At 43.5% G+C, this 21,842-nt stretch overlaps 1 protein-coding gene across 2 annotated transcripts in view; it reads right to left on the reverse strand.

The window, feature by feature from the left end:
- Positions 1–21,582, reverse strand: part of PCCA (propionyl-CoA carboxylase subunit alpha) — a 284,596-nt gene extending 263,014 nt beyond the window's left edge. The window contains exons 1-4 of one of the 2 annotated variants that reach the window (XM_035557044.2): positions 21,478–21,582; positions 13,076–13,153; positions 9,957–10,004; positions 9,793–9,861 (exon numbers count right to left, since the gene is read on the reverse strand). In XM_035557044.2, coding sequence (XP_035412937.1) covers positions 9,793–9,861; positions 9,957–10,004; positions 13,076–13,153; positions 21,478–21,540 — 258 coding nt within the window. In that variant the 5' untranslated portion in view covers positions 21,541–21,582. Of the gene's footprint in view, positions 1–9,792; positions 9,862–9,956; positions 10,005–13,075; positions 13,154–17,367; positions 17,387–21,477 lie in introns of those variants that run through there. The other variant, XM_035557045.2, reaches the window with a different exon arrangement.
- Positions 21,583–21,842: the final 260 nt, after the last annotated feature.

Raw genomic sequence — 21,842 nt, forward strand, 5'->3', positions numbered from 1 at the left:
ACCTGCAAGAATTCATGCAATACCATGCATTGAATTACTGTTTATGAACTCAGAGCACTGTCCGACTAGCACAGCAAGACAGGAACTAGAAAAAGGTACTGCATTTAAATAAAATACATCTCTATCAAATCCAAGCCACCACGAAGTACAGCTACTATTTTACACCAGCTACTCACACAGACTACCTTTTCCCCCATATTAAATAGGGCACATGAATGAGTGTGTGGTTTGGGGCTTTGTTTGTGTTTTTTAATTAAAACACTAACACACAAAAAAACAACTATAAGCTGCTTCCAGAAAGGAGTTTTCTGAAACAATTTCACACACTAATTATTGACACTATGGTTGAGAAGAATTGCCGTATTGATTTCCAATGAAGATCTGAAAACAGGCTTCAAGGCTGACCATACTGACCTAAAAGACTAAGCTTTAGCCAGACACTACAAGACAAACACTGAGCTAAAGCTGATTTAGGTCTATGTTTAATTGCTTAGCACAGACCTATCCTCTCCAAGTTCAATTTTGAGAAGTTCACTCATTCTAAGAAAGAGAACTTGACAGATTATGCCACACTCATTCCCAGTGACCACTTGTTGCAGATATAACCTTTAGATAATAATTCTACTCCTCCTCCAACCTCCCTCCCATACTAGAGGATTTCAAGGGACAGAGCAAAGTTTCTTTTAAAAGAAGCAATCATCGCCATATCTGTTTGAAACAATTACCAAAGGATGTTAGTTGCTACTTACAGACAATTTAGCAGTAATAATAGTTAAGAGAAAGAACATCTCAAACTTTTACTTTTAAATTAGTGCTATCTTATTGCAAGCAAGCAAAAAAAAAAGATTTTAAAAACAAGGAATAAAGTACAACCAAAAACCACAACACTCATTAAACAGTGATGTATTCATCTGTACCCATACCTGATCCCCCACCAACTGTACCGCCCCCACTCTCCCTGCTACACCTTCACTTTTTTTAAAGGTCTCCAATCTTGAGCTTTTCCATCTTTCATATACTTCATATGGAATTTAGTTTCTATTTTGACATTCCTCCTTAGGAAAAAAAATACCAGGATCACGCCCATGGAACCAAAGCCTGTCAGCCACATATCCCACAACATCCTGCAGCTATTTGTTGAGGCGTACAGCTAACAATCAGATGTGTTTGGCTTTAAACACAACCCTCCTTACAAGGATCTTCAAAGATGTCTCTGCTTCCCGATCCGGTTCTTCACATAATTCCACCACATATCCCAACATCAGGGTATACAGGGAAGAGGGAGAAGGGAAGGAAATGGATATCAAGGACACACCTTAAGACACTAAATCCATACTTCTTCTCAAAAGGATAATCTGGTAGTCTCCTTTCTCCTGGTCCCAAGCCTGTGTCCTGACAGCATTAGCTGTAGCCCTCATGAAGTCCTGCAGCGAGTCACGAGTTTACTGATGCCCATTTCTTTCTTTTCCTCACACTCTTTTCAGACCGATAAGCAGCCTGGATCCAATTACCAAAAGGCTGCACATACAGTGGTGCCAACAGAAGTATAAGGTACACAAGGGACAGGAATGTAAGAATGGGAGAGAATTACTCTTTATAGACACCGCAGTCTGAAAACAGCTGCAAAAGCCATTCCCCACGCATTTGTGAACATTACTTAAAAATTCTGCCTCAGGTCCATCTTTGCCTGCGAGTCCTGATAGCATAGGGAAATTCAGCCCAAAGCCTGCTAACCAGTGCTTACACCCACACAGATAAGAAATGAGATAAGATTACCAAACAGCACTGCTCGTGAATACAGCCTGAAAAGAGATCATACCCGAATGCCCACAGCCACAGCAGACAGCAAATAGCACAGCTGGGACACACAAACCACAGGAGCAAGACAAGTGAATCTGCACGAAAAAAGGGTTGCTACTGAACACCTGGGTGAAGGATGAAGTCAGGAAAGAGCCAGGACACTCAAAGAGCCTCAAAATAATGCACAAAAGATGCCGCCACCACTTCTGGAAAGAAAAGGATTAGGTAAATAGCCTATTGACTTTTGGGAGAAGTTCATTGTAGTAAGTGCAGTAGGTTCGAGCCGGTATGGCAGCAGGAGCCACTGAACCGGAGCTGCCAGTGCCAGTATTTCAAGAAGCATCTTGGAGCAATCCTCAGCGTAGAGGAAGGAGCTGCCTCCTCTCTCCTCGCCGCCCAAGAAAAAAGCCAAAAGTCCTCAGAAGTGAGGAAGCCTAGCAACTTCAGCCCTGCTCAGCCTGTTTGCCAGGACTGCGAGGATGAGCACTGAGGTGCCTGTGCACCTCCCCACACAGGTCGCAGCCCTGCAGCCAGCACCAGTCAGTTTAACTGATGGCTGACCTAACTCCTCTTCCCTCCATAAACGGCTCCAGCATCCATCAGGCATTCCACTGAAATATTTTAGCATACCAAATCAGTAGAAAAAACATTAACTAACTTGACAAATAAGGTGTCTGGTGTGTTCAGAGCACTAGAACAGCTCAGCACAAGGTCAGGAAAGTGCCCAGAAGGGCACAACCATGCAAGCTAGCAATTACAGCAACTTCAGGCAAGTGCACGTTAGCATTTAAGTGCATTTAAGTTAATCTCTCGGCCACCCTCACTTAAAACACATTCTTCTTCACCACACAGGTGCCTCAAGGCACACGAGCTGGCTATCTCCCAGGCAAAGCTCAACCAAAAGACGCAGCCCAGCAAGCACATCAAGCCACCGCTAACGGGCACCGAGTCCACAGTACCACACTAAAACCAACCCAAAAGGGATAAAAGGCAGACAGCAAGGACACCGTGTCTTCAGCGTGAATCACCGCACCCTACAGCCCCAGTCCTGTTCCTCCACAATTCCTACTAGCATGGGCAGCTGCCAGCACCCACAGAACCACAGAGTCACTCTCTACAGCAGCGACCACCTGGATATTGAAGTCATAACAAACTTCTGAACAAGCTCTGTCATTTCCCTACCCCACGGACAATTCAGTACACCTTCCGACAACCACCTCCCCCAAATAAGCTTTATGCTAAGAAGTTAAATTTAATCTGTGCATTGATCTTTCAAATAAATCAGCTTGGTACTTAAAAAAAAAAAAAACTCTCCTCACAAAGGTCAAAAGACTTGGGTTCAACTCCTTCCTTCCAACGCACACTTCCCACCTTCATGGAAAGTGTCCCCAAAAGGCAGGCAGCATGATGCTTAAAGCCTTCTGCTCTGCAGCCTTCTTCTCTTGCCCAGTGCAACACCTTCATCCAAAATCTAACACAAATAACACTCCAGCTTAGCCAAGCTACACAAAAGGAGTTTGAGTGTTTGTCCCTATTCCAAAGGTCATATATGATGCATTTCTTGCCATCCTATCTCTGAATAAAATGCATAGCAAGTATTTGGAGAACAGGATGAAACTTAAGGGCCGTAGTGCTCTGATGAGCCACCCCCAACTTTTAAAATCAACGCATTGCTCCTCACAGCCAACAAAAATGAGTATTTCCTCACCAACAGCACCCTCCACCCAACCACTCAGCCTAGAAGCTACAGTATGGTTCCAAAAGAAAAAGCAGACTGTGCTTGGCAGGCAAGATACAATTTTGAACAGCAGCACACTCCTTCCACAGAGGTACTGGAGTCTTCACAGGAAGATCACCATGGACATCTCGTACTTTACTCAAGCCTTTGTTGTTCACTCAATAAGGTAAAGGGACAGAAAAAGTGACATCACCTCCAACATCTCTTGTGGAGAAACAAGCAACATACTGGCTTGTCTTTAAAAGAAAAGACAATTGCATTTATTAGGCATGGCCCTAGCTGTAATACAGGGACATGTGCAAAAGCCAGGTACTTAAATATTGAAGGAAGAGCAGAACAGCAACTGCAAACCTCACCCTGATGTTTCTCCTTCGCAAAATCATATTCTGTACTCTTTAGAAACACCACCGCTTACTAGAAGTGAATTGCTCCAGGCATAGCATGTGGAGGCAAAGAATCTCTTTCCTCTGAACTTCAGACACTAGTCTGGGAAACATGTATTTAAACGAGGCATTAAAATATTAGCATTTCCTTTTCCTATAGGTACTTGAACTAGATCTCTCCTCAGGTTATCTGAGCACAGACTCCAAGTGCCATTGGGAGGCAATGAGCTGTCAAAATGCTTAAATCTCTAGTTTTGGAGCAGATGACAGGTTAAAGTTTTGCATATTTAAAAAAGTAAACAGCAAAACAAATAGTAAGTGAGGGTTTGTCTAACCTATAAAACCCTCTGATGAGTTTTCTTTACTTATAACTAACTCACAGTTTTGGATAAACTTCCATCTTTCAATACAATTATGGAGTTTGGTTGTTTTTCTTTCTAAATTAATACAAACTGCCAAGTCCCTCCAAAATATTTATTTCTACCAAGCGGGTTTCTTGGGCACAAAAGGAACATACAGCATTCCGTTAAGCTGTAGGAAAAAATCTTCGAAGTTATGCTTTTATTGTTTCAGTCAACAGCTCAACTTGTTCATCCAAATTCATTCTCCTCAATACAGACTTGCTATAGCAGCTTACAAACTTAATCAGCTTCGCAGTTTCCTTTAAAAAAAAAAAGTTTCCTCCCCCCACTTTCTTCTGAAATACTACCTCAGATTTCAAGCTTGGAAAAAAGATAAAAGTTAGGACCTAGAAATTGAAGATCTATAATAGTTTGATTGTTTTGTTTTCCTTCGGAGAAAAAGGTTGCTAGAGAACAGATGAATTATGTGCAATTAATTTTACATCACTAAAAGCACTTGCATCGTTTTGGGGTTTATCTTTTCCAGCAGAACAAGACGATTTGCAAAAGCTACAAAAATTTGGAGATATCTTTGCTTAAGGGCTTTTAATACAATAACACCTGAAGCCTTAAGTGAGTGATAGAAAAACTGTGTTAGAGGTAAAACTAGTTGTTCAGTACTCCATGAAGTTTGAGTAGTTTACATTACTTTCCCATGGGATTTTTTCAGTCATTTATAGTTCATTGCTTTGTATGGCTATAGAATCCCTGCTGTGTTAAAAAATGCCAAATAAAATTATATCTCATTCACTGCTTTATGCTATACCTTCTTTTGTTCAGATCCAATTAGTGAAAGCCTGTTCTTCATTTATCATACTTTTAGCTGATTACATTAGGCACTACAATAGTCCTCTAGCTTTCCTTGACAATGTTTGCACCATCAGTGTTACATTTATGGTTGAGGAAGCTCTTTCATCTTAACCCTCTATTCCAATCAGTTCAGGGGGAAAAAAATACATATGATTATTCTTTTTTGACTGAAAATTCTTTGCTCGTTTTCTCACCCCAAAAATAGTTTCACCGGATGTCTGAATTATATTTTTCAAGTCCTATTGGTTCTTCCCCACTATACCTATCTAAGTATAAAGAATTAGTGTTTTACTAGTTGAACTCTGAAGGAGAAGCAGCATTTTGTACAGTTTACATCAACTTATTTTGGGGAAGCGCAGGAAAGAACAGATATAATAAAATGTATTAACTAATACTTTCAAGATATTAAAAAGCATCAGTTATGACCTACTTCTCCGAATATACACAGTACCTCTTGACAAAGTGTCTTCTCTGTGCGTCTCACAGTAGCCTTTTTGCCAGACTGCTTTTCCCCCACCACCACACTGATTTTATTTCTGAACAGTTGTTAAAGCACAACTCCTTTTCCACAATATAAATAACAGTGGGCATGATCTTTTTGCCCATTCACACCCCCTGGGCAATATAAATGTAAAGCAATCCCATTTAATGCCATTTACCTACAACTTTGCATTAATGCACAAGCACCCAAAAGCTCCTGAAGTCACCTATCTCCTTAAAGCTTAAAGCTTTGCTAATGTCGCCTTCCTATCACCGTAACAATTTATGTTTTTAACCTATAGAAATCCTTCAGATCTTTGGCCATTTTTCTTTTTTTAGATAAAGTTCACCAAACAGTATTTTATGCTTTACTTTACCCTTCTTCACATAAATATTGTTTGGCTCTCAGGAGACTGTTCAATTTTTACTGCGTTCCCAATTTAAACCAGTCCTTTCTACTGCTTCCTGCTCATAAGTTACCTCTTTTGTACTGTTATAGTCTAGTTACCTTTCATTAATATGAAAAAATCACCATGTCAAAATGAATATTGCTAACAGAATACTCAAAACTTTTGCCATTGTGTTCCGCAGAAACCAAATCTGAAGAAAACAAAAAAGCAAGTAGTTTCACTGAAGGTCTATATGTATTTCAGCTATCCCTACCACTTCCATTCAACACTAAACTCCATGAAAATCTCAGACAGTTTTAACGTTAAAAAAAGAGAATATTCAACAGAAAAATTCAAATAAGTCTATCAGAGTAAAGCTTTAAGATAAGATTATTCACTAGTGAGCCTTAAAATATCTTTTGAGTAAAGATCAACACTTTTAAGACTATATATATCACTCCTACACAAACACAATTGAAAATGCCTGCTAGGGTCATTTAGGCATACAACACTAGATGGGGAATGAACTAGAAGCTGTTACTGAGGAGCCTGAATTGCTAGATAATTTATGGTTTGGGTTTTTTTTCCCCCCTTAGATATGCACACTAAAGCAGCCCTGCTTCAGTTTCAGTTCTGTTTTCAACAAGTGGGACAAAAGGGAAAGCCAGAGAGATGTAAGAGACTGACTGGCTTACCCTCCTTTTGAAGTTACTTGTACAAATGAATTGGTACCAAGAGCATCAGACTACCCATGTTTTAGTATGAAGCTACACAGCTAAGGTTTTAAGAGACTATTGCCTCATCTCAAAGGTTGCTCTAAGTTCTAAACAGAAAGTTTGCTTCAATTCATGCTGTTTTTAAACATTTTATTTAAAAATATTTTTGTAAACAGACCCAATGTACTCCCGTCATCACTTAAAAACACGTCCCACTATCCCTCTTAAAGACAAATAGTTTTAGGACGGGCAGGTAGTTCAACCTTTAAATTTATTCCTTTAAATTTACGCCTGCTTTTGGTTCAGTGACTATCATCATCATGGTAGTTGCCTATGGCATTCATTGCCTTTGCAATACAGGTCTTGGAAGAGTGAGGGAAGCATGGCTTAATCCTGTCAAGCACAAAAATCAAGAGGAGAGTCACATCTTTTACAGAATCCCACCATTACGCAAGTGGGTTTCTCCTAGCTACATGGGGAGAGAGGTTCATTTGGCAGGATCTAATCGGCTCCCGACTCTGATTTCAGTGTTTGACATCTTGCTACCGCTGGTATAACCAAGAAGGTAGCTGTCAATGCAACCTGAACAAAAATAAACAACATGGGACAAAACATTTTTGTCACTACTTTATGACAAGTGACACAGTCAAAGAAATTGGCCTCTGGACTCATCTATCCAGATCATCCAAACTGGCAGCCACACACATCACCGCAATGGCCAGGTCATTCACACAACAATGAACAACTGGAAATTTCCAAGTCATTAAGATAGATGACATTAGTTAAACTATTTCCCAGTGCAAGCATCCAAGGAAGTGATTAGAGGATGTACGGTAGACATAAGCACATTTTTTTTGATGCGATTGTATTAAGTCTAAGTAACATCTGTATAACTACCATGCGTTTAAAACACTGTGTGATTGAAAACGTCCCTCACTTTCTTTTAAATACTGCAAGCTTCTTCAATGCACACAGCTAGATTTGTTGGTCTAAGTAAGGATTCAACGCAGCTAAGCAGGCACTATTTCACCCTTGTGGAATTTGTTAGAGCCTCGTCTTTGTCCGTCAGCTCAAAATGTCAGCGTTGAACACGTTATCTTTATGAACTGTTCTGAATACATTATTGCATTTCTGAGATACCAGCTTGAATTTACTTTTTCTTATGAACTATTAGGAATTAGAGACCCTATACACTTTTTAAAGCTAAGACGGCACTGCAGATTGAAGCAGAACAGCTATTATATTTCCAATTCTCTTTGTAACACGCTATTTGTACTCCCTTCCCTAAGGTCAGGAGCTGTACTTTTCCCTGTCATTCTTATTCCCTCATTATACTCTTCAATCTCAATTTTTACTTATTACTTTCAGACTTTCCATATTCTCCAGTTCATAGCAGTGTCCATACAATAAATATAAAGCCATCCAGACACACTGGAGGGACCAATTCATTTTCCGAGTCTATTACTGATTGGTGAAAGAACACGCTCTCTTTTTACACAGGTTTTTAGTCTATTTTCAGAATTCATGCCAGTGAACAAGGCTATGCAGTGCTGCTAAACAGCAGATCCATTTATCCTAACAGCAGATAACATAAATGTAAGATGGAATACAAGCACCCATTAGCATGCTTCTGTTTTACCAGAGGGACCATAGATCATACCGAGTAGTTTGCATTCATATCCACTTAACCCTTGGCTTCCAGAAGAATTATGATTTATCATAATGCCTGACACCCATCTATTAGGGAATCATTTCACAGCCCATTGAGCATCCACAAGCTACTATACTCCCAGTTGCAGATACCAGTTAAAATCCGGACCAAGTATATTCCTCATGCACCTCAAAAAATAATTACTTGGCATAGAAATCCAGTAGTAGAGCATATGACTCATCCGAGAAAAGTTTAGTTTCAGTCCCTTATTCTACCTGCAGCCTACTTATTTGAACTGAGCAGGTGATATAGGAATAGAACTGCAAAAGGACTCAGACAAAAGCTGTGTCAAAGTCCAACTCCCAACAGTTCTCCCCTCTCACTTAACTCTGAAAACACCGAAGTTCTCCTAACTAAACTTTCACAAATTGCACAAATCATGCTTCAGTTTTTCAAGCACTGAGCAAACCAAGTCCTGACAAGCATAAAATACACATTTTTTCCTGTCAACTTGTCTGAGGGACCTCTTCCATTAAATCATAACGTGGGGTTTCAGCTCCCTTCCAGATTTCAATAAACAATCCTAGGACATGGAGGCACCCCAATCCTTTCTCCTGTATAAGTCCTGCATGCAAAGAATAATAAAATGTTCTCTGTGGTCAACGAGAATATGCAAGTATGCCTATACTCACTGTTGTATCACTCAGAGAAAGCACAAAAGGTACTAACTTTCTGTTCTTGCTACAACAGACTTAAAATACTTCTAAAATAAACTAGAGAAGAGACTACAAAGCCTAAGAAGCAACCAAGTAGCTAGACAAGTGCCTTCCCTGTTCAGAGAGCCATTTTACCACCTTCCTGCCACACCACTGAATATCCAGCCACCTCAATATCAGCATCAAATGGAACAGCTCCAGTACACATGTCCAGCACAGCTGGTAGGTGAGAGCATTCTTCTGGCCAGTGGAAAGCAATGAGATGAACGTACAAGGCACAGAACAATTTATACCAAGTTCTCTCTCTCTTAAGATCCATTTCTCATTGTCTTTTGTGTTTGTTAGCAAAAGAAAATGTTGGTTTCACTGCCACTCTTACACTTGCTGCACAAGAGCAGCTACTTATCAGGTGTTACTGTCTGGCTTAATCCAGGAAAAGAACAAACGAACAAGATACTATTTATATGAGCAGAACATGGGAGAGTTCACAGAAAAAACAATGCTAAATACTTGTCCAGTTCTTTCCCTTCCCTTTCCCCTCACTCAGCCCCCATGGTATCTCCCCTCTTTTTAAGCACATGGACAAGAAAAGGGCATATGCAAAGATACTTGGAAACTGCAAACATGCCTACCACGGTAAGCAACAAGCCTGCATAACAGCTGCCAGTCTTGTTGAAACCCCGTCTGTTTCATTCAGTCAGTACTTACAGCATTGGCATCAACATCGCTGTGTATGGCAACTGTTTTAATCCCCATCTTCTTGCATGTTTTGATGACCTACCATATAAGAAGGGACAATTATCAATATTTAAAATACAAATAGTTTAAGAATGAACTACAAAAAAAAAAAAACCTTAAGGTTATGTACTTACTCGGCATGCAATCTCTCCTCTGTTGGCAATAAGGAGTTTTTCAAAAGTCTGGAGGGAAAAGAACAATAAGGACCTTGAGAGATGAACGCCCCATAAATTTTCCTCCCATCAGAAACACACATTCCTTTCTCCTCCACTTCCACTAAAATCCTGGTTTACCCAGAGGCTTGTAATGCTGAGTTTACCTGTTTTAAAGGTTTCTGCTGATTTAACAATAACGGCATAAACCGTATGCTATACTGTATCTACCTAGCGTGTACACAGGTTCAGAACAGAAAGGCATTCACTGTTCACACCAGCATTCCCTGGATCTCCCCCTACCACACACAGGCCAGAAACTGGACTCTACAGAAGATGCAGGAGACCAGCCCATGGAAGAGACACACACAAGCAGTGCCAAAGAAACAGCAACAACCTTATCTCCAAGTGCCCAAGTTGCTGGTTTTTGAATACACAGAAGATATTCAAAGGAGGCGCGATTCCCAGGTCTCTGCTTTTTCTTCCTCCCCCAAATACACAGACATAAAGATCCCCACGTGTTCCTTAGGAAGTTATAGCAGCACTCTAAAGACCATGTTTAAAAAGCTTGCATTTATTTTCTGGTAGGCCCAGAGCAACCATCCTTGCTGATGTTACCTTCCCTCTGATGGAAGCTATCCTCACTGTTCTCAAGTCAGGTGAGGAACCTGGTAAAATCCTGAATTGCCATCATCAGCATTAAGTTGCAACAGGACAGCAAGCCACGCTTCGTATGCATGTGAAATCCCCAGTCACCTTTCGCATTAGATTGCACTTCATGCTGTAAATACACCTTAGAGGCATGACAGGAGCACTGAAGAAGGGGATAAGTGGAAGCCAGTCAGCCTTATATCCTAGACGAAAACTTTCCATTAAGAAATGAAGTGAGGGAGGAGCAGAGTTGCTCAGCATAGAAACCTCATCGCTGGGAGCACACGTTATTGCCGTCACTGGCCTTGCTAATCATACAGGTGCACTTCCAACAAAGCATGTTGAGCGTCAAACAGTATTCTCCCTCCCCTACATCAAACAGACGCTTTTCATTTGGTCTGGGGGAAGAGGGGACATTGTAAGTGCAGCAGTGAAACTGTTTGTTACCCCCACAATCATCAGTGAGTGCAGAGGGGGTAGGTAAGAGAGGAGGGAGGAACTGCAAAACCACCAGGGGAATTTCTATCGACAAACAGGTGTAACAAACAGAGGTACTCAGCGTGCCCTTGACCACATTTACTTCTTCAAAGTCAGGGCTGAGCTGGCATCACACGGTCAGTTGAAGAATGCTACCACGTGGTAACAGCATGCAGAAACCAAGGCATTTCAGAAATTCAGAAAGCAAGCCTATGGAATTTAAGGGAAAAGCTGCAGCAAGCTTACATGGCGAGCTCAGCCAGACCTGCTGAGGAACATGCACCACTACCTTGCACACACGCTCATCCACACCCCATCAGAAGATGAGCAAGCTCAATTATCAGAGGTACAAGTACTGCAAGAACACCACAGGAACTGGCAATTTGTTTGGAGAGCTCCGTTAGCTGGGGACCTGCACCAAAAACCTGGTGAAAAGACGGAAAGGTTTCCGGCATGCTCACACAAATTGGTCCTGAACCTAAAACATTTTAGGCAGAGAGCCTTGAAGGGAAATTAAAAAAAAAAAACACAGCACTAAGAACTTTAACAACTCAAATACTTCAACTTATTTTTTGGTGTAACAGTTGTTTTATTAACCACGCATGGTCACATCTTAAGACAAGGCCTTCAGTACCAAGTTGTTATGCAGATTTGACATCTCCAATTTTGCAACACAAATACTAACAGGACAACTGCGCTCCTATTCCTGCCGTTAAAAGCAAGTCTCAAGTCCAGCAAGTAAAAAGAGAAATTTAATTCGCATGCTGCTTTCAGGTAACACACAGCATCTCTTTTTTATGTCATTTCCACTAACGAGCTTACAAAGGCCTGCTACCGCAGTCTGATTGTCACAAAATCAGTGGAGGAGACAGCGAAGACCTTGAGCTACCTGGAGAAGCCACTGGCTGGAGTGACATGGCTTGCAGTTAAAATAAACCAGAGACCTGATTACATTGTCTAAACATAATTATGCCTTTAGAAAAGGAACAGGACCTTGACCAAGCAAAGACTAAGAATACAGGAAGCATTTGGTAAGTCAAGAGTTATTTCTTAGGAGACTTTTCCTGCCAGCCACGGTTCTAGGTACACACTGGTTTCTCTCCGTCTGTTTTCTAATGCTGTTTCACTCTGGTTAATCACTCCTACACTGGTAGATACGGGGCAAGCCTAAGTGTGCTGAAGCGCTGGCATTCCTGCCCTTCGATACAAGCCTACCTTCAGCCACATTATTTTTCCAAGTGTGTTACTTTAGAAGCCATGCCAAGACAACCTCCCACAGGAAAAGTTTTTCTTGGCTAGTAACTGTAAATTGAGATTGCTACCGCACAAGTCTGTCAGCGAGCCTGACAGAAAACTCAGGCAAACCCATGTTCCTGCAGCCACCTCCAAAATGAGGATTTAGCATGCTCTGCAGGCCTTACACAGCCATCTTTATCCGAGCTCTGGAGCTCTCACCCCTGCACGTGAGTAACAAGCTCGATTTGGACAAGGGGCATCAGACCATCTAACAAACGTGCTGCAACTACTGCATTTATATAAACATATATAAATATATATATATGCACTCAGGTTTTTTGGTATTTTGTCGTGGGTTTTTTTTTTTTTTTTTTTAAGAACTGCTTTTAGATAGTCTAGCTTGCAAAAGTTTCAGCAGGCCTGTACCTCCCACACCACATAAAACATACGAATAATCCTGTCAAAATTATAACGTTTTCAGGCTAGTATGTAACCTTCCCAAGCTCAGTCACTTCTCCAACCAAGATATGCAGTTGACATAGTATCCAATCTCAGCAGACATACTGCAAGAAACTAATTTGAAGAACAACATGCTACTAAATCAGTGACAGTACAGGGGTTTCACTGGGAGAACCGCTGTTGTCAGCGGCAGCACAGGGGACAGGATAGCTTTGAAAGCCAAACGTCAATGATACAGTAAAACATTAAAGAGGGAAAACATGCACCATGCTACTTACCTTTTCGTTTGGATCATACGTAGCTGAATACAGCCTATGGGATGTTTTAAGGTACCATCTCGAACAGAGCATTTCACACTGCAGAAGAGAGAGGGAGTTAAACATTTCTTCTCCTGCTACTGTATGCCAGAAAGACAGAAACAGTTCATATACTGACATCTTGAGGAAACTCTTCCTTATTCTTCCCTGCCCCTCCTTGCATTCCCCCACAAAGCAGACAGTCTTCTAAGGATCTGCCTCCCCCCACAAGCACTCACACAGCAAAAAACAACTTCAGATGCTGGTTTGGCTCCCAGTCTTCCCCACCACAACCCCATCATGACAGTGATCTAAGGATGAGAGACGGTTTTTCTAGGCTCGGGTCTCCTCATCTTTCAACAGCCACACTGCTCCTGTTTTGCAACAGCATCTTCCCACCCTCACCTAGAGCATTCCCAGGTCACTCCATCACCTTGCAAGTCCCTAACGATACACCACCAATAACCTCCAATTCTCAACTCCAACCTCCATAAATAAAGTCCAGAAAAACAACCTGAAAAGCAAGTTATACTTGAGGTGCTAGAATCAAAACCAGAGGTTTAAAAGTTGTGTTTTGTTTGTTTCAGATGTTAATTATTCTTCACCTGAGGATGCAACAGTACAAGCTGCTTCAGGCTCTGAAGAAGGAAAATACAATTCAGATCATAATTCTGCCAACCACAGCCATCGGTTGGCCATTATTCCAAGTTCATGGCAGGCCACTTGCACCTTCAGCGACCTTATTGTTATCTAGATCCCATCAGAGGGAAAAGCAAGGTCAGCTGTGGCAGCAGAAGCAGAGCATATTCTCCTGCTGCAGAGTACACGCAGTTAGGTGGCTGAGTCCCCCTCTTCTCAGGCCCTACAGACAGAAGTGAACCACAAGTATCCTGATGCTTGTCATACAGGACACGCCAAATAATCTCCAACAAGTTATTAGTCGTTGAAGAAAGCCATTGAATGGTTAGGGGGACTAACCTAAATACTTGTAGTTAGCTGGGGGAAGGCACAAAGCCTCTGAACTTTCTTGTAAACACCTTTCAGACAAAGCTAGCTTTGAATGCATATGAGAAGACAGAAAAGTTGTGCCACTGATGGAGAGTGAAAGGAAAAGCTCTGACAAGAAAAGCACAGTTCGCATTAGATTTCAGAACTTAAGCCATGCCTTGAAAAAATCCCTATACAAACCTAAAGTTTTTATTCAGAAACGTTAAGCTACAGTAAGTGGCTGTCTCCCAAAATCCACACATGCTCCAGGGATGCCTCACAGAACAAAGCCCAGACAAGGGATAACCCATCATATTTAAGAGTACAGTTGAGATTTATACATCACGATACCTTCGCAGCTGAACCGCTCGTCTAGCCTTAGATGTAGGCCATTATACTTAGAAACCATTATGCAAAACAGCTCCTGACCAGTATCCAGAGAAAGTATTCCTGTTACTGGAATTCAGTAAAGTATTCCTTTTACTGGACTTCTCGGTTTTATTGCCCATTGTCCCAGCTGTCTTGTTTTGTAGTTCTTAGTAATTGCCTGTTGAAGAAGAAACCTCACCCGCACCCCAGGCAAGACAGGAATACAGAAGGAAGGATCCAGACGGCACCTTCCCTGAAACTCCATCTCCAAAGCAGCGCATACTCTGGTTGTAACACTCACCAGTAAGGAGCGGGTGGATGCTAATCCCTTCCAGATGAAAACAGCTTAGATCAGTCTCCCACATCCTGGCAAGCGCTCAAGCGTTAGAAGAAAAGTCAGGCACAACTTAACCGCTGACATCTGTCACTTCATTTCGCAAGCAGCTTATCAGCAAACAGTAGGTACGCCTTTTGAAAAACCTACTGCATCTACCAGCACGCAGGAGCAACAGCTCTACCACAACAGCTATATCCAAACCTACCTTGATTTCTAACTACATCTTTCCCTGACACCACAGAGATTGAGCCCCTCCTCAAAAGGAAAAAAAAAAAAAAAAAGCAGCTGTGAAGTGGCCTAAATGGGTTTCCACAGCCATCACTGATCTCTGAGGCACAGCCCCTAGTTATTTAACTCGTTCAGCACTGGCTTAGCTGTGCCCACTTCTCTCTACTAAGAGAGTAATGGAAACTACACAATTCAACATTAGCCAAGATGCTGGGAAAAAAAGAAATCCCAGAACTCAAACCTTAATCAAGTTCGCATAAGCTATTTTCTTCCAGATCCCTATGGTCACCTCATAGGGAAAGTCAAGATGAAGACACCCTGATTTGTTATATTATACCTGATGCTACTTATAAGGTCCCAAACTAGTCCTACCACAGTTTAAAGACACACTGAGTGACCGTGTCTGTGTGTATTTTACAATTGACATTACAAGGCAGACAAAAGAAAAATCAGGTCTAACAGAACATTTTAATTAGCGCTTGATACCTGGCTCAGCTTGACCTGATGACTTTTTCCTATCTTGCCAAACTAGGGCAGCTCATACCTATTATAATCTATTTCTGTCGTGACTGGTTACCTCAATTTGATAAACATTTCAACTCTTGAAAGGTCAAGACTACAGACTAGCGCTTTTTATTTCCGAGAGCTCAGCTCTGGACTTAAGAGCTTGGCTTTGATTTTCCCACCTTTAGTGGACCTGCTCTTCCCTAGGAGCAGAGCCCGGCAGCTGCCCCACGTCAGAGCAGAGCCAGCTCCAGCTGGCTCCAAAGGGACCTGCTGCTGGCCAGAGCTGAGGCAATAAGCGACACTGGTTGCACCTCTGGGAGAGCAGATTTAAGGAAGGGAAAAAAAAACTGCCGCGCAACAGCAGCTGGGAGAGCGGGGTGAGGAAACGTGAGGGAAGCAGCCCTGCAGACAGCAAGGTCAGTGCAGGAGGAGGGCAGGAGGTGCTCCAGGCACCAGAGCTCTGCAGCCCCCACTGCTACCAAAACCTTGCCACCTAAACCTAATACATAGTGCTAGGATGGTATTTTGGAAACGCATCTTGCTTTTGCTGTTAATTACACAACAGCCAAACTGACTTTTGACCTGAACAGCTATACTAGTCCTAAATTAACGTCATGTAAATCAAACTACGCAGTAATTTGTACAATGGCACATTCACTTCAGCTTTGAGGCCCAGCAGAGAACCTCCCAGGGCCCCAGTGCAGCCCTGTGAAACCTCCTCAGGTGGTTTAAGGACATGGCATACAGTAACTAAACAGAAAATAATTAACTTGTTATTTATAGATGACTTGTGTGTGTTTTTAAAGACGTCCCTTATCCAGGGAAGATGTTTCTCTGCTGTACAGGTCATCTGGTAGATACCTTGCTGTCACTGAGCCGTCTGGACAGAGAAGTCTGAATTGAAATGGAGATGAAGTTCCAGATTTTAGAAAGGAAAAGCACCACATACCAACGCTTGCTTCAATACGACTAACAACAGCAGGAATGTCCATTTTAGCATTACTGGAAGATACAGTAAGCAGTGCCCAACAGTAACAGCTAGAGCAGCACACTTGCTTTCCATATTCTAACTCCTCCTTTTGCTTTCTGCCACAGATCCTACCATTTTTGCCCCCATGGTTTCAGAGATTCAAGTTTAAGACTTGAAGGTGCATTCAGTAGAGGAACACTTTCACATTTCCAGTGTATTTCCCGTTAGCCATAACTATTTCTGAGTAATCCTGAACATGAAGAAGACGTTGTATTTCCCCTATTTTATTACACAGCAACTTCTCTACTTCTTTTTCAACTCGCTTGACAACCCCTTGACAGATTACGTATACAAGATATAGAAAGCAGACACTTCTAGATGTCTGCAAGAATTTTAATCTGTAACGTTGATAATTTTAGCTTATTGTTAATACAAGATTGTACATATCCTTTAAACGTGAAAGCAGCCATAACTATGCTTTTTCCCCCCCTACTAATCAAGCGCTTTCCCTCCTTTGTACTCTCTCAGAAAGTGCTGAGCAGTTGTAACTACAAGCAGATCCTCCTGAAGCCAGCTCCAAACAAACAAAAACACCGCACGATGTTCTGTAAGGTCCACTGCATTATACATGCAGCTCGTTCACTCTCAGGTCTGAGAATCATTGGCTATTCTAGGAGGCAGAGAGGAAACCCAATTTTCATGTCTGCCAACACAGCAGACAAGCTACAAGCAAGGAAACTCCTAACACCCAAGGCTATTTTTAAAAACTAAGTCATTCCTACACCCAAGTACCTTCTCCCTTGTGCCAGTACAGAAGTTTGTACAGTCACATGGTGAATCAAACCAGGGAATACGTCCAGCTGAAAAGATACTCACAAAGAGTGGGGAAAGTTTGTTCTCTGCCAGATTTCTGTCCTGTTTATCCACTTAGATACTCAAATAGCAGCATTGGGTCAAGTTGGAAGCAGACAGGAGCTGAAAAGCAATGGCCTGCGATCAAGACCTAACAGCTGCAGAAAGTTGGAACAGTTTCTCACAGCACCAGCTTAAACAGCTCCAGCAAGGGTAGAGCCTGTGAAAGAGATCACAGCACTGTAACAATGATGCAAGAATCACCAATGCAAAGTTTGGACAGAAAAAAAAGAGGCAAATAAAAACACAAAAAATCTCAGAGCAACACTTTTTTTTTTTTTTTTTTTAAAACTCAGTGTAAACATTAATGAAGTTTAACTTTTTCTCCAGAAAAAAAAAAGTCTCACCCACGGCAGATGGCACAGCATGCTTTGCCTGCAGAATCCAGACAGCTACTCCTGGAAGCAAAGTGACTAAAGACAGAAATCTTGATCTGTGAACCACTTTAAGAGTACTTGTCAGTACTAAAGGTCTGTAGTTTATATATTAGTAACAATCACTGAACTCCACAAGTGTAGGGCAACATTCAACTCCCCAAATTAGTGACCATTCTGGCTCCCTTCCTAAATGTAGGATGATCCCAACCTTGCTGTCCCCTCTGGCCTAATGCTTCTGTACTCACAAACAAAGGGGAAAACATCACCCTGGACTAACAGCACGCTTAAAACAATCCCACAGAAGAGAGCAAGGAGCTCCCACTGTACAGGTAACTTCTAGGACTTAAAAAAGTGGATGCACAGATAACTAACTTATCAGAGAAAGCACAGAAACTTTCCATACATTTAGCTGAAGGGTTAGTTGAACCACTCAGTTCAAACTGATCTACACTGATAAAAATCCACGTGTCAGCAGTTTGCTGATTTCATAACGCACAGTATTTATGACTTTCTCCTTCAGTCTTTTTGACAGCTTTCTCAGAAGAGTTTTGAGACCGAAGTATCAAAAGCCATCTCTCAGCCTCATACAGTAACTACCACCTCCTTTCAAGATCAGATTTTCTCCCAGTTCCAGAAGTACAAAGCACTCAAAAGGAAGTTTTAGTTATACTCTACACAGAATTAGTTCTGCATAAAATCTAACACAGAAGTGTTAAGCATTAGATTAGAAACACAGCAATTAGTTGAATCCCCAGTTCTGTTCTTTCTCTGCTCTTTCTCAAGTCTTTTACTGACTTCCACAAGGGAGTAGAGAAGCCAAGGGCAAGTGGCCAGCTACTAGCCCCACAAAGAAAAAAAATACACCCACACACTAATGTGCTTGTAACCCTTACAAGTTTGAAGATTTAAATGGTAGCATTTGCCTATGTTAGCAGAGAATACAGGAATCTACGAAAGCAATTCCCCTGCAAACCTGATTGAATGTTTTCCAGTTACTAACAACTTGAAGGTGACTTTCATACACAGACATTAAAGGCTAAAAATCACATCAGTTACATAAGTCACAAGTGCTACTAGGTATCTAAAATTATTTTGTTTTACAAAGTGTCACTAATGAAACATTTCCATACCATTTACAGTGATGCATTCAGGTATCAAATCCTTGATCCATTAGAAGAAAGGAGACACAGCTGGCCTTTCACAGGGACACTCCAAAGGAGTGACAAAGTCCTTGGACTATTTAGTGAAAGAAGCATGTCTTCCACACAAATATACAGGTGTATACAGCTACTAAAAACAGCATCAGCCTTCTGCTAGTTCCAAATGAATCTCCAATCACTCCCAAACTTCCCTTGCTGTTTAGGAAGCTTCTCCCCCATACACTTTCACAGCGCCACAGGTGTACTCTGCATGTTTCCCAAGGAAAAATACCTACGTAAAGTAAATACTTTTGGTCTTTAACCCCTTCTCAAGATGACCTGCCCTTGCAGCACAAACCACTGCTGTTACTGTGGTGGTTTCACACTGGTTGGCAGCTGAGCTTCATCATGCCACTCTCTCTCTCACCCTCCTCAAAGGGAAAGGGGGAGAAAATATGATGGAAAAAGGCTCATGAGTTCAGATAAGGACAGGGAGATCACTCTCCTACTACTGCCACAGGCAGAACTGTCTCAGCATAAGGGAGATTAATATAATTTATTGCCTACTAATCAGACCAGTGCAATGAGAAACTAAAAGCAAACTAAAAACATCTTCCCCCATTCACCCTCTTCCATGTCCTCCCCCTGAGCAGCGCAGAGGAACAGGGAATGGAGGCTGCGGTCAGTCCCTGACACTTCGTCTCGGCTGCTCCCTCACGGTCCCTCTCTGCCCCTGCTCCACGCGTGGTCCCTCCCACGGGATGCCGTCCTTCCCAAACTGAGCCTGCGGGGGCTGCCCACAGGCAGCAGCTCTTCAAGAACTGCTCCCACACGGCTCCGTACCACGGGGTCCATCCCCCAGGAGCAAACTGCTCCAGCACGGGTCCCCCACGGGTGGGCGGCAGCTCCCCCCAGGCCCCCTGCTCCTGCGCGGGCTCCTCTCCACGGGCTGCAGCTCCGGCCCGGGGCCTGCTCCTGCGGGGGCTCTCCATGGGCCGCAGCCTCCTCCAGGCCACATCCACCTGCTCCACTGGGGGCTCCTCCAGGGGCTGCAGCGTGGAGATCTGCTCCATGTGGGACCCATGGGCTGCAGGGGGACAGCCTGCTCCACCAGGGGCCTCTCCACAGGCCGCAGAGGAACTGCTGCTGTGTGCCTGGAGCACCTCCTGCCCTCCTGCTGCACCGACCCTGGCGTCTGCAGGGCTGCTTCTCACTCCTCGCTCTCCCAACTGCTGCTGTGCAGCAGGTTTTATTTGTGGTTTTGTTTTATTTTTTCCCCCTCCTTAAATCTGCTCTCCCAGAGGCCCAACCAGTGTTGCTCACTGTCTCAGCTCTGGCCAGCAGCAGATCCATTTTGGAGCCAGTTGGAGCTGGCTCTGATCTGACATGGGGCAGCTGCTGGGCTCTGCTCACACAGGCCACCCCTGCAGCTCTCTGCTACCAAAACCTTGCTATGTAAACCCCATAAAGTTACCTGATCCCTGAAAAAACGTGATGACTTCCTTACAGTATAGTTTAGGAGTTACATTTCTGGAGAGAGACCTATCGCACACCCCCAGAAGTGTGCAGAGAAAAATCATTCTGCAAGTTATTCCTCCCTCCTCCACTTGAGCTTGCAGATCTGTACACAAATTTTCCTTTTCATGAAAAAGACAGATTCTTCGTACTGCAAGCAAAGCTATTTTGCACCACTTTTCCTTTATGTAAACCAGTTTCATATAACTGTTACACAATACAGCATGATAATGCTGCTTGCTCTTATCCAAAATAATCTCCTCTCTCTTTTAAGGCAGAGCAATCTGCAGAAGTGATAGAGAAGAAAGCAGTGACTGCCTCAGCAAAGATATCATAGCTTAAGGCTTCCTAAATGCTTAAAGCCTTCACCAAAAACATTAGTATAGATCTGCAACGAGCTTCTTGCATTTGCAGGAACAGTAAGAGCAGAATGCCCCTGGAAAGCTTGAAGTGACAGCTGAAAGACCCATAGCTTTGTGGAGTAATGAGTGGGCAAGAGACAGCACGTTTGCAGAGAGGAATAACCCTTTGCTAGGAATTAAGATTGTACTAGTAAAAATAACAGAGAACCATGCTCTTTACAGCAATTAACGTGTTATTCCCATTATGCTGTACTCCTCAGTTTTGATAAGCTCCTCTTTAACTGAGGGAGAGGAAAGAAGCAAAGAGGCACAGCACGTAACCCCCTCCAGCAGCAGAAAATTAAATTACGAAGAAAAAAAGCACAGGGATACCTACACCAACCGCCGCGACGCACAACGGACAGGCTCCACCACGGAGCCGGGTCTTAGCGGGTCACCCACAGCCCGACCCAAAACGGGGCTCCCACAGCCTTGCAAGGTCCGAGCAGCCCTGGAGGACCACCCCAAAACCCACGGCACCCCCCAAACCCACGGGGCGTATCACCGTGCCACCCCCCCCCCCCACACACACACACACACACGCCCTCGATGACCGCGGGGGCACCCTCTGCCCCTCACACCCCCCTTCCCACTGCCCCCAGCCCGGGGGAGCGGGACGGAGCCCGGCTCCCGGCTTCTCACCTCCAGCAGCGCCCGCAGCCGCCGCCGGCCGCCCCGCGCCGCGCCGCGCAGCGCCGCCGCCATGTCGGCCGCCGCCCCGCCCGACCACCCTTTCACCCGGCCGGGGCCGGGCCGCTCGCAGCCAATCCCCGCGGCCAAGGGCGGTGGCGGGGCCCGGAGGGAGCGGAGGGGGGCGGAGGATGGCGGAGCCCTGGCCTCGGGCCTGAGCTCCCTGCACCGCCGGGAGCATCCCGAGGGTCCCCCCCCTACTCCCCCGCACCCCGGCTTCGTGCCCTTCCGGCTCCGGGCTCGCTGTCGGCTGAATTGGCGGCCCCGAGCGGCCGGATTCGCCCGAAAAGGGGCTTTGAGGAAGGGGTCCCAGGGCT

This window comes from Cygnus atratus, chromosome 1 (genome assembly GCF_013377495.2).
Source record: "Cygnus atratus isolate AKBS03 ecotype Queensland, Australia chromosome 1, CAtr_DNAZoo_HiC_assembly, whole genome shotgun sequence".
Lineage (NCBI taxonomy): Eukaryota > Metazoa > Chordata > Aves > Anseriformes > Anatidae > Cygnus > Cygnus atratus.